Source organism: Balearica regulorum, chromosome 6 (assembly GCF_011004875.1).
Source record: "Balearica regulorum gibbericeps isolate bBalReg1 chromosome 6, bBalReg1.pri, whole genome shotgun sequence".
NCBI lineage: Eukaryota > Metazoa > Chordata > Aves > Gruiformes > Gruidae > Balearica > Balearica regulorum.
The window spans coordinates 9608410-9621813 of NC_046189.1; the positions used below are offsets into that span (position 1 = coordinate 9608410).

General features: G+C 43.3%; 1 protein-coding gene across 1 annotated transcript; it reads right to left on the minus strand.

Annotated features, from left to right (window-relative positions):
- Positions 1-288: 288 nt before the first annotated feature.
- Positions 289-11357, minus strand: CAVIN2 (caveolae associated protein 2). The gene is made up of 2 exons (XM_010308983.2): positions 10874-11357; positions 289-2889 (listed from the first exon to the last, which is right to left on the minus strand). The coding sequence occupies exons 1-2, from the start codon at positions 11264-11266 to the stop codon at positions 2095-2097; spliced, it is 1188 nt and encodes a 395-aa protein (XP_010307285.2). The 5' UTR covers positions 11267-11357; the 3' UTR covers positions 289-2094.
- Between the last annotated feature and the right edge of the window lie 2047 nt (positions 11358-13404).

The window sequence follows — 13404 nt, forward strand, 5'->3', positions numbered from 1 at the left end:
TTCAGGACGATTTAAAGTATTAGAAGTATGCTGCAGTCCGATAAAAAATGCAGATGGAGCTAGCAGATTTTGCAAAGTGCCTGACTACATTCAGATGTGCTACAGATCTGACGAGTGTCTGGAAAGCAAAGTCTGAGCCCTGGTGTTTGTGTTGCTAAATAACAGCAGAGGATGAGAAAGAAAATGGTATAGGTACAAAGAGGATATGAACTGAAGTAATAAAAGCTTGACCTTTAAATTTCATCTTTGCCAACTTCTCAGGCTGCTTCTCCCAAAGACTGACATGACTGTGTTTTATGTTATGCTTTTATTTGCCATATTTGTAGTTAGTTACAAGTACAAATAATTGAAATCCATTGTAGTTAATACAAAATAAAAATATAGCTGCATGGGTTATGCCATTTTTCTTCTTAAAACCAGTATCTCCTATATGATACCATACACTTAAGAGCTTAACTCTTAATAGTATTTGCCTACACTAAGCTCTTATTGACTAACTTCCAGTGTGATTTACTGGTTACAGATATTACCCCTGTGGAGTAATATCTGTTAATCATTTCACAATGGTATTCTTGCTGTAGTTTTTATTTCCCCTGTAATTTGTGACTCTAAATACAAGTTGAAGGAAGCAACCTTTTAGTGCAATGTTAAGTATCAGTAGAATTTTATATATATATAAACATTATATATATATATATAAAGAAACCAATCCACTGCATAAACAAGGATGTAAGGTAACTGTTGTGGGTATTGTGCTTCCCTTTCCTCACCTCTCCCTTACCTTTGTTAAGTGACGGGAATGAACGTTCAATGGTGAACAAACTACCCTGTAACCTCTCGTTTTCAATGAATTTTGAAAACTTACAGACTTGTAGTTTTGAAAGCAGGTAGGTGGCTTTGATGAAATTTATTAGCAGAGAATCAAATCCTGAGGCTTTGCAGACTCATCCTTATGTAAACTCATCCCTGCCGTGAAGTTCAATCCATAACACATTGTTCCCTTTAGACATGCCTAAAAGACTGTTTCACCTTTTTGAAAAAAATTGTCCTTACATCCCTGTAATTATCTAATTCTTCTGTGTAGATATAGCTCTATATATGAAATAGTTTGTAAAAAAGATAAATTATGCTATTTTCAAAATACTCTGAGATACAAAGTTGTGCAGGTGCAAGTTTGATAGTATATTGTTATAAAGGCTAAGAATTAACTAATTAGTGTTATCTGAGTATATATTCTTTAAGCTGGGAGTATAGATTTAGTATTGAGGGGGGTTATTTTTGCTTTTTTTACATTTCATTGCATTTCATACTTTCTTCAGACTATCTTCATGTTTCTATCAAATTCCTTTTTTTTCCTTCTTTTCTTTTTTTCGATTTCTGATCCCTTAAAGATACAGTAGCTGATCACACATTCATGCTTGTCACTAATGTATTTCCATAACTCTGATAGAATGAAAAACATCTTTTCATTTCCACCTAAACACAGTCATTTCTTCTAAGTGAATAGCGAGAGGCTTCTGGCAAAAATCTTTCCCCCGCTGAAATTGATGGAACCAACTTTTCAGGCTTACAGCATCATGGAGCAAAGCCCCAAACAAACTACGCGTATGCACAGTTACTGAGGCTGTTAGTATTCACGGAGCATAGCACAGAAACCGAAATCAAATGTTCTCATTGGTATTTCTACATTTACATACAAAACTACTCACAGTGCTGTGAAACACTGACAGAGAAGAAAACAGAACAGTAATGTTTGGGCTTTGACTACTCTCCAAGCATTCCTCTGACCTAACTATAAGAATGCCAGCTGAGTGGCTTGCTTCTACTAGACATACTCTTTTCCTGCTAGTCTCTTACGCCAGCTGACAGCATCTGTAAATTAATAAACACCAGTGACTTGGCCTAAAACGGAGCATGTTGCAGCCCGTGTCATTGACCTTTTTTGCTCTGCATTCTATCATGATGCAATAAATTACCACTGCAGAGAAAAGGATGGAAGAAACTGAATCGCTACTACTGCCTGTGTAGCAGAAACCAGTTACTCGCCTAAGTAAAACCGTGTGTATCTGGAAGGCGAAGGAAGGCTTGGGTTGATTACGCTGTTTGGTCTATCTGCAGGACAGCTGCTTGAGTCGTTTCTTCGTCAGATTGTTCCGTTTCCCTGCCGACTGGGTTGTTTCTTTCATCATACAGTTTCTGGCTAGAAACTTCTAGAGGCATCCTATACTCTTCATCATCTTCAACAATGGACAGCTCAATGTTGTTGTTCATCATGGTGTTCCTTTCCATTCTGGCTTCCTTCTCTAGAGAATCGGCTACTGCTTTGCCCTCCTCGGTCAGCGAGGTGGTAGGTGTCATGTCTGAGTGCATGTCGGCGAATGATGCTTCATCCTCATTCTCCACTTGGTCATTGCTTGTAGTTTCTGTTGGTCTGTCCTCAGCTTCAGCAGGGCTTTCTCCTTCACGGGTTTTCTTCACATTGAACGTGAGGGGAGATACTTTGAAAGCCGAACTCTTTGAAGAGGAGGATTTCTGATGATGTACAGTAAGCGACTTCTTGATCTTTTCTCTCCGTTCAGGCGAGACAATCTTTGTGCTGATCTTGTTCATCTTCTTCTCGATGTTTTGGCGGGAAAATGCTTTCTTGAGGCTGTCTACCTTCTTGAGGCTGGATCTTTTAATTTTCTCAGCTCTGGATTCTTCTGTTTTCTCTTCTGCACTGTCATCCACATCATCTTCCTCATGAAACATTTCATCATCTGAGCACAACTCCACTGTCTGCAAGGTTTCTTCCAGTGTTTTGTTCTCATCCACTGGCTCCTCTTTTCCTTCTGTAATGCTGGGAATAGGCTCTTTTGCAAAAACACTGGCAGGGATCTCATTTTCCTCCTGAAAGAATTGACAATATTTGAGTTTCACAGTTCACAGGACACAAATTTAATAAACAAAGCACAACCCTGAACAATTACTTCTCCCCCCCCCCCCGCCCCGACGTGATGAAGGATGCTGAACATTTCTTGTTGTTTCAGTATATTTAACCAGTAACAAGCCACTCAAAGCCCACCGAACCATTATCTGGTACAGTTTAAGACTAATGAGCTGTCAGCTGTAAGATTTCTCTTTCAGAGTGACTTGGAATGTATACAGAATGAAAATCTTCTTTGGCATTTAAATTAGATACTCATTAATAAGAGTTTAGCTGTAAAGCTGTAGACCTATCCTTGGGGAGAAGGGATGGTAAGGTGGCTTAGAAGGTCATACTACAGACCCCTGCATAGACTTACAGAAGTCACACAACCCCCCAGAGCTTTCAGTTTCTCTAGCCAAGGACTGGGAATATCTCCACAGAGATGTTGGTTGCACCCGAGAGGTACCTCAGATGGCAAATGCAGTTAGGACTTTCAGTGTATTTCAGAAAAACGTATGATGCCATTAAAAATGGATTGTTGATACCAAGAAGCCACACAGTCCATGATGTTTAGAGTTATGTGCTATTGAACAGCTATTTACAGGAAAAAAAAAAAGTAAATTTGGTTGGTAAATTGGTAAATTTTGAAAATATGGACAGGAAAACTACTTGAAAAATAAAAAGTTTATGGCATACAAAAATAAACAGACATTATACCACATAGAGAACACTGGTAATCACTTCTAGCTAGGAGGAAAATGATTGTCTTTTAGAAACACCACCAAGAAAGGGTATGGAAAGAAAGAAAGAATCTGAAAACCAAACAGGCTGAACAAGGGCAGAAGCTGTAAGTGGTAACGAAGGACCTCTGTGACTACCGAGCACAGCAGCTCTGCAACCCCAAGCAGTTCGGAGGCAGCACAATGAACGCTCTGTTCTGTGGTAGGTTTTGCAGGCATCTGCCCATGCAAAGCCAACAAGGCTCCTCACATGTTCCCTTTTCTTTTCAAAATCGTTACGCCTTAGATCTGCGTATTCTCTATTTATTACCTTTTTTAATCACCTTCAGACAGAATGCCTACAATATCACCTAGTGTTATGGATTGGAAGGATGTTTTTTATTCCCCCCCATATTTATCTTTAGATACGAAAAACAGTTAAGTGCTGAGTGAAATGGTTGTAATAGTCTCAGATCTGTCCCTAGTGGGCCTAGTGTACAGTTAAGGGGGAAAAAAAGGCCACATACACTTCAAAGTTCATGCTCATTATTTCAGGACTGAGCATACTGTTGTGAACACTGCAGAGAATAGTGTCTCTGGTTAAATTTGCTGTCAAGACTGTATAAGGATGTCTTTATGAATATACCACAGTGCTTTGTACATGGTTGTTTTTAAAAACAAAATACTCCTGACTACCTTGCGGTGCTCCTGGAACTCAAGAATATGCAAGTGGACAGGCAGAATCACTTTATACCATGTATATAATCGTATATACAGTGATTCAATGTGTTGATGAATATCCCTTGGGGATATAAAAATGAAAAGCATCAAAAAATTGATGGCTGTTTGACAGTTTGTATGTGCTTTCCTTCTACGGTTTCCACGCACCAGCGGCCTCAGTCAGATACACTGGCACAGCCGAAGCTTTCCAAGCCCTTTGCCTGCAGTGGAACATCCAGCAAAGCCAGCGTTCTTCTCCCGACGCCTATAATGTTGTTGCAACTATCGGCAACAGTGACCAAGATAACAAAACAAAGAAAACCTGTACCAGCTTTAAGTGAAAACAGCTGTAACTGCAGTACAAATATTTATATTTCTCTCCACTGCAGGTAATGAGATGTGGATTACATGAGTGGGTGCAGTGTTAAATTATTCCCCAGAGCACGAAGTATAAAGTGTAATTTACGTATCTCGTGCATTCTTTCCAAACCTAGGTAATCTCATACAGTTTTAAGCATCTCAGCATGTAGGTGTAGATGCCTGAATGGCATGGAAAATTTTGACTTTGATGAGTAAAGATGGGTTATAACTTTGAAAGTATTTAGTCTAGGAAAGTGGTGGTGTTTGAGATTGATCGCAGTGCAGTCTGAGCAGACATGGGCCTGTGTGCCTCATCTCAAGGTCAGTTTAGTTCTCAATCTACAGTATTCACATTAAACTGAAGTACTGCATGCAGTCTCTAGAAGAATATGGACATAGATTTTATTTCAATTTTTATCAAATTTGTGACTCTGAGTAGAAGGGAGGCTGTCAAACTAACTGTATTTATAAAGAAAGAAAAGCAAACAAAAATATACTATGTAATAATGAGATAATGATTCAATTAAAAGCAGATCCCAGGTGGTCTTTGGCTATCCGTCAGCACTGGCATTCAAGAAATCACCTCTCTGTCTAAGCTTCCTGCATGACTCTGGAAAACATCAGCCTCTGGGCATCTATTACTCTGCTTGTAAAATGGGAATGACATGCTTTCCCATCTCACGTTTCTAAAAGACCTTAGGATCACAGGAACTATTAAAATGTAAATGAAAACAAATTATGTAAAATGCTTTGGAAATACAAAGGTGGTATAGTAGGAAAGCTCTGTGGTGGAATAGATGTTTCGGTTTCAAATACAGTTACTGACAACATGCTGTAGGTGGGCTATTGGTAACTTTTTGGTCTAACAAGTTTATATGATACCTGTATTTTGTTTTGATATAATTTTCCAAGCAGCCTAGTATTTCATTTAGGAAGACTAGAACAATACACTGGAAAATGCCAACTGTTACAAACTGCGTAAACTATTTTCCATGCTAAAAAAAGTAGAACTTTGATCTTTTCTTCTTGATCTAATCTAAAATTCTGAGAAAGCAATGCACCTTTTTAATTTTCATATCCCATATCAAAACCAGCACTTGCATTTTCTCAGATGTGCTTGACTGTAGGTAGCTAGCTCCTCTGAATTTTATTTTTCCATGTAGGAGCCAAATAGAATTGTGCAAGTTCTTCATGTAAAACAACTCTTGCGAATACTGATAATATTTGCAAAGTTAAAATCAGTGCCTTCCCTGTGGCTTTGATCAGCTGTTCTCAGGAATCATAGAATGGTTTGGATTGGAAGGGACCTCAAAGCCCATGTAGTTCCAACCCCCCTGCCATGGGCAGGGACACCCTCCACTAGCCCAGGTTGCCCAAAGCTCCATCCAACCTGGCCTTGAACACTGCCAGGGAGGGGGTATCCACAGCTTCTCTGGGCAACTGTGCCAGTGCCTCACCACCCTCACAGTGAAGAATTGCTTCCTGATATCTAATCTAAATCTACCTTCTTTCAGCTTAAAACCCTGACCCCTTGTCCTATCACTCCATGCCCTTATAAACAGTCCCTCTCCAGCTTTCCTGTAGGCCCCTTCAGGTACTGGAAGGCTGCTGTAAGGCCTCCCCGGAGCCTTCTCTTCTCCAGGCTGAACAACCCCAACTCTCTCAGCCTGTCTTCATAGGAGAGGTGCTCCCGCTCTCTGATCATCTTCATGGCCTCCTCTGGACTCGCTTTCTGTAGGACATAATCTCAACCCTATATTTTACTGGAAAGGAAGAGAAAAATCCGTAATGGTGTACTACAAAAACAGATGGCCTGAGTGAGCTGGTAGTTAATTTACTCAGGAGTGCTGAATCTCTGATGCCACATGAGGGAAATTGGTGTGCTTTCGTTTGGATTTTTGTTAGATTTGTGGTATGAGGCCATGGCCTTCAAGAAAGGAAGATGGCATTTTCCCATGCTTATAGCAGTCCAGACTCCTCTGTACTTTGTTGATGCTGTTAGAAGCCTAAATGATTACTTGTCTAGAACCTGTTTTGCTACACAAAACAGGTCAAAAGATGACAAATCTTTCTAAAAACACCTATAACTCCACCTACTTTCCTTCAGACAAATAACTGCTCATCAGACCTGGAAGTCAGCATGGAGAGGGAGGAGGGCAGGGAGCAGGCTGGAACTGTGGGCAAAGAGGAGGAAATTTTTGGCCGCCCATTTGCACGTCTTGTGCAGGCCGGGGTGTTTTGGGAGTGTGCTGTGGGTTTGGCTGCGCCGTCCCCCTGACCTCCCACTGCATAGTTGGATCAAGTCCTAAGAGCCATGTGAGATAATTTTGTTATCAATCAATATAAAAGTATTCTCCCTGCAAGGCTCCAGTGGGAAATTTAGTAGTTAAATAATAGTATTATCGGTTTGTAATTCTTCTGTTTCCCTCACTTGTTCATTTTTTGAGTTTGAAGTTGCTTTTTCAAAAGATTATTACAGTGACCCAAACTACAAGATACAACCAAATGGCTAAGTTCCTCTGGCCTCCTCTTGCTTCATCTCAGAATGAAGCATTTGCAAACGGCAGCATCTGAAAGGGGGCTGAATATCAGTGTGCTTGACCCCAAGCTGTAATTTTTACTTATTTTATCTGTACTATTCACTAGTAAACATGTCATTTAACTGAAAAATTAAACATGAGGCTTTTTATCTTGCATTTTGCTTCTGCAGCTAAAATACCAAACAAAAACTCCACCAAACCAGAACCAAAAAGCTGGTCATGTGGCAAGAACAAAATAGAGGGGAACAATGCCAAAGCTTAACAAGGATTTTTAAAACAGTCACTTCAGTGTTTTGCTAAATTGCTGTGTCACTTGTGGTATTTGTAATAACTTTTGCATCCTCAAATGCTTGGAATGGAGCTCCATTAAAATATGTCACCAATTAAAGAAATCTATGCAAACTAGGAACGATGCAGACAGTCTAGGGAGAGAAAACTAAGAGCATTTTAATGGAAAATATGTAAATAGCTGAACTTTTCTAAACGCAGTTCATTCTCAGCATGTATGCTGAGGGAAAGCTGATGCTAGCGAGCGGCAGCATGGTTTCATAAAATGCAGAGCTGGAGCTCAGTCGTGTTTTGGCTATGCTCAGTGCTCCCACCAAGTATTAGGGAGTTTGAGGTATACAGTGATTGCAGAACTGAATCACAGATCAGTATTTTTATTTTCATACCGAGCTGTCTTACTAAGCTGGAAAAGTGGGTCCTAATGAGAAGCATGCTGTGTGAAGTTTGGCATTGTTGTTTTCAGTGGAAAAGATAATCCCCCAACTGAAGAAAAGTCTCATATATCCACATTTCCCTTTTGTTTTTACAGAAATCTGGCATCAATATGGCCTCATTGCTATGACTTCTTCCTGCAATTGTTTTTCCATGGATTCCTGCTTGGGGCAGTACCAAAACCCAGCCAGCCTTTTGCTCTTTTCCCTCTCTACAATTATCCTAGCAAGGCGGTAGCTCTGCTGACTACCAGGTCATCCCACCTCCACCTTGTAAGGAGACCCTGCAGGGAGATTTTGAGGAGATGGACACGCAGCAGGCATACAGGCACGGCCTTGTGAGCACCCGCCATCCCTCCAGTACGGCTGCTTCCCCAGTGGAAAATCCCAGCTCCTCCCAGGCTCTGCTGGAGAAAGCCCTGGGTGCTGCCAGCCCCAGCCACCCTCCCACGCCCCAGGAAGCTCTGCCAGCCCCGGTTTTCCAGACAGCCACACTGCCTTTTAGCAACAGGCCAGTGCCAGGAGCAATTCCCAGTTGACAGCTGATTTTCTTTCTTTTTTTCTTTTTTTTTTTTAAACCAAATTTAACTGCAGTGTTTCTTTTCTAAAGCTTGTGTTCCTGATCTGCATTGGCTGGGGATCCATTAAGCTCATCTCACCTCTCCCCCCCCCGCCCCGGCAACATATTTTCCGGTGACAGCACCACAGTCAACTAGAACCTTGTTAAAGCAATGAAGAACAGACCTCCTGTCCAAAGGTGCCACGCCAGTGATGGGCAGTGGAGAAGCAGTGGATTTTCTTTAGCTGTTGTTCTGGGATATGGACCTGTGTTGTTTTCTTTGCGTTGTACACTTTAGGACTCAGTATTAAGGAAAGGCTCAGAGGTTTAAATAGGCTTAGGTTTGCAATACTATTTAGTGTCAGGAAACAAGCAAGGAGCTCTCTTCCCTGTCAGGATGTTGCGTTCCCCTTCAAACCCTTCTTGGCCAGTTTTACCAGTACTTTTACCCAGTGCCTGCAAGTCACTGCCAATAGGCAGCAGTAACGGGGGTCTCTACCTGAAGCAACCGTCGTTGCCCACACACAGCTGTGGTTTTGTCTTTCCTCTACACACTATGTCATCTTAAAATGCTAAAATTTGGGTTCTCTGAAGGAAGATGCTGTAGTTGCAATAGCAAAGCCTTAATTCTCACACTTGCAGGTAGCAGTAATGCCACAAAATTACCTTCCCACAGCCCAAGCTGGTGCACCTTCCCCACGGGAAATGTTCAAGGTCTAGGTCTGAACCTGGAGGCAGGAGCCAGTCGTTAGCTAACGCTGCCTGGGAGATAGCAGTGTTCCGACTTACAGTAACAGATCTTATATTACTTGGAGAAGTCCAGAGAACATGTGTCTTTTCATTTACCCAGTCCCTGGAATAATTTCCACATTCCTTCTAGGGTGGAAACCACCATGCTCAGTATGTGCCGCAGCTCCTCCTCTTCTGGCTTGACAAGCCTGGACGGTAATTTGGGAGAACAATAAGCAGAGAGGTGGGGGCTTCCTTTCTGGAGGGAAGTGCCTGTGTGCTAACCAGGCCTGCCAACTTTTAAAAAAATCAAGTTCTGCTCTGTTGTTTTGGGTTTGTTTAAATAGAAAAATCCCCAACAACCCAAGGAGTAGAGTTAGCTACTGACAGATGTAACATGCAGCTGACAAGTTTAGCCTGAGGAGCTGGTGATGTGCCCGACCTGTGGCTGCTCCAACCCCGTGCTCACTCTCCTTCCTTCCCCCGGTGCGTTATGGAGGTCTTTTTTTTTTTTTTCTTTAAAGATGTAAAAGTCACGTCCTGTGTTTAGTTAAAGCTCACGCCGTGTTCTGTCCAGATCATTGCTTAAAAAGGGGAAAATATGCAAACTACTCCTGTCACTGGATGGACTCCCAGGAAGCTGAATTTTTAGCTGAATTCTTAGCTCATCCCTGAATGGGCCAGAACAGCTTGAGGAGCAGAGCGGGGAGTGAGAGGCTGAGTGGGACAGGGAGCTGCAGCGCTGTCCTCTCCTGCTTCTGAGGGCAGATGCAAGGGCGATTTTTAGGGGCATTGCTAAGAGTTAGCAAAATGAGCTCTTCAGTTTGCTAAAAAAAAAAAAAAAGAAAAAAAAAGGGCCCTTTCTTCATGTTTGCTTAAAAAAAACCCCAACCCCAAACCACAACAAAACAACTCTTTCCCCACGTATGCTAAGACTTAGTAAAAGGTGGATCTTGCCCCAAGTTTGCTGAGAATAAAAGGTGGATCTTTCCCCAAGTTTGCTTAAGAGATGGCAAAGCTAGTTCTCTTTCCTCAGGCTTCATAGAACGGTTTGGGTAGGAGGGGACCTTAAAGATCATCTAGTTCCAACCCCCCTGCCATGGGCAGGGACACCTTCCGTTTTTGCTAAGAGTTCATGAAAGACAGCTCTTTCTCCACGTTTGCCAAGAGTAAAAGAGGGCTCCTTCCCCACAGTTTGCTAAAAGTTAGCAAAAATACAAAGGGCGTTTTCCCTGTTTACCAAGAGTTAGCAAAAAGGACAGCTTTTCCCCCAGGTTTGTTAGGGGTTAGCAAAACAGGCTCTGTCCCCAAGTTTGCTAAGAGTAAAAGTGGGCGTTTCTCCTAAAGCTGCTAAGAATAAAAACGGGCTCTTTCCCCAAGTTTGCTAGGAGTTAGCAAAAAAGACTGCTTTTTCCCGAAGTTTGCTGAGATTGAAAGGTTTTTCTCCAAACTTTTTAAAGTCAGCAAAAAGACAGTCTTTTTTTTTTTCCAACTTTGCTAAGAGTTAGTAGTAAGTCAGCTCTTTCCCCAGCTTTGCTAGGGCTTAGCAGAAATGGGCTCTTTCCCCAGGTTCGGGGGGGAAGGTGTGGGGGGCACAGGGTGGCCGCAAGGCCTCTCACCTGGAAGATGAGCACCTTGAAGCGATCCCGCCGGAGCAGCTGCGCGTGATGCTGCTCCAGGCGTCGCACCTGGTCGCACTGCCTCTCCAGCCGCTCCCGCACGGCTCTGGTGTGGGCGCACACCTTCCGCGACTTCTCCAGCAGCTTCTCCACCGCTTCCCCCGTCGCCCCGTGACTTCGACACAATTTCCCCAGATCTCCCTGAATACCCCGCACCGCCCCTTCCAAACCCCGTTGCCTTTGCTCCATCTGGCGCTGTTGCCCTTCCACCGTTTCCAACATTGATACCAGTTTTTCCAGCAAAGCCAGGACGGTCAGGGCATTCACTTGCCCCCCGACCGCCTCCGACGGCGGTAACGGAGGTCCCGCGCTGCCTCCCGCCGCCTCCCCCATCGCTGCGCCGGGATGGGACGGCGGATCCCGGCGCTGCTCTTAAGGGCTGCGCTTTCCTCCTCCCCCGGGGAGGTTTCGGACGGAGCCCGGCCCCGGCCCCGGCCCGCCCCGGGCGGCCGCTGGCCGCCCGGGGCGGGCCGGGACCGTGGCCGGGCCCCCGGTGCCTCCCTCCATCCCATATCACCCCCCCCCTTTTAAAAGCAAGGGGTGTATTCTCGCCCCACACTTCGCGAATTACAGTAGTCGTCTCCTCGTAAGCATCAGTAGATGGCAGGAGATACCGCGAAATGCGGCTGGAGATGGGAGGAATACCAGAGGCTGCTGGAGAAGGGTCGGGAGATAGGAGGAAAAGGATGTTGGTGCTGATGGTCCGGGAGAGTTTGTGGATGTAGTTTGGAGTTAAAGCTTGTCGTTTAATCTGAAGGGGGTTAAATTAATAATGCAAAAGAAAAAATGATTAAATATTATTATTTATAACAATAAATTACTATTATAACCATCATACAATTATAAAACATTAATATTAATATACGATATAGTAATATATAATAATTATGTATAACAATATCATATTGCTTAGTATAGTTGTATAATAATTGTCATAATAATTAACATACTCATAATATATTCACACACGATGTTGCATGGGTTGCTTGCTCGGTGGAAAGAGCGCCAGGAGATTTGATTTACCGCCTGCAATGTGGACATTAGCTGGGCACTTTGGTTGCCCTGACTGGATTCTCCAGCGTTTCTTTGATTAGAAAAATCATAGGGCTAGAATGGCTGGTTTGGGGGAATAGTGATAAACTGGGTGTGGTGGTGGAGGGATGGTTTTTTTCAGGCTTTTGCAAAGCACTAAAAGGAACTACTTGGCATGAGGAAATACCAAGCTGTTTATTTAGAATAATACATAACTGTTCCCAGGTATGATCTAAAGCTGTTATCGTCAGATAAAATATTACAAAGTTTCGTGGACTTGGGTTGCTCATCCGTATGCTGAAGTTCTCAAGCACAGTCAATTTCTTTTTATCTTCTGTTCTTGACATTTGCCTGGTAACAGGAATTCTTGCTGCAACGCAGATGTTTCTAATACTTGCGTATATCAAAAGAATTCTAATACTTGGGTAGCTGAAATATTTTCTAATACTTGTGTATATACAGTTCCTCCATGATTTTCCTGCGTCCTATAGATTAAAAACATGGATTATTTGGAGTCTAAATGGCCATGATCCTCACTCTTTTTCTGTAAGCAGAAACCAAAATATTTTAAGAATTTTGTCATGAAAAGGAATAAAAATTAATGACTCAAGAATAACGCAAACAAGTTAGCCATTTCTCTGCATGTTTGAGCCCCTGAATGTTCAACAGCATTACCATTAGTACCTGGGTTTTTGGTCATTGCTTTTTTTCCAGGCTGCAACTTCTCTTTCTCAAGTTGTGGGAGCTTGAAAAATGCCTTCAGGGAGTGAGTTCACTTAGGGAAAAAAAAAAAAAAAAAACACCGAGTGTGCCAGAGTTGTCAACAAGGAAAGTATGCCAAGACTGTAAAATATGCAGGCTTAGAGGGGAGTGGACATATTTTAAAGGAACAACCTAAACAAAACCCTTCTGTTTCCTCTGGGTCTCCTCAGCAGCCTGATACGCCCTTCCTAAGACATCCGTCTTTCCAAGGGGCTGCCGGTGTCTGCCCCTCTCAGTGCTGGATCCTGCCCAGCTTGCTTCCTTGCTCTCTCCCTTTCTTTTGGCTGGGAGCGTGGAGCCCGGGCGGGAAGGAGGTGTTTTTGCAACTCCCGTTGCTCTGGCAGGGTGTAATGGGCTGTTGGTGGGCGGGTGGGAGCAGGGCAGGAGTTTAAACCAGTGGCAGTGTATAGCAGAGGCAGAGCACGCTGCTGCTGGCCCTGCCCGCAGCACAGGCGTGAGCAGCCAGGCCTTGGCTGCTGTGGCGGAGCAGAGGGATGGAGAGAGACCGCTGCCTCTAGCAGTGCCGCTCGTGGCTCTTGCTGTGCCGGCAGCCTTCTCCTTTGCAAAGCCAGAGAGCGGCAAGCCCAGGTCTCCCTGTCTCTGTCCCAGCTCTAGTCCTTCCTGTTCCTTTTACCCATGGAAGGAGCAACTCGATTCTGGCCATGCCCAGCTACATA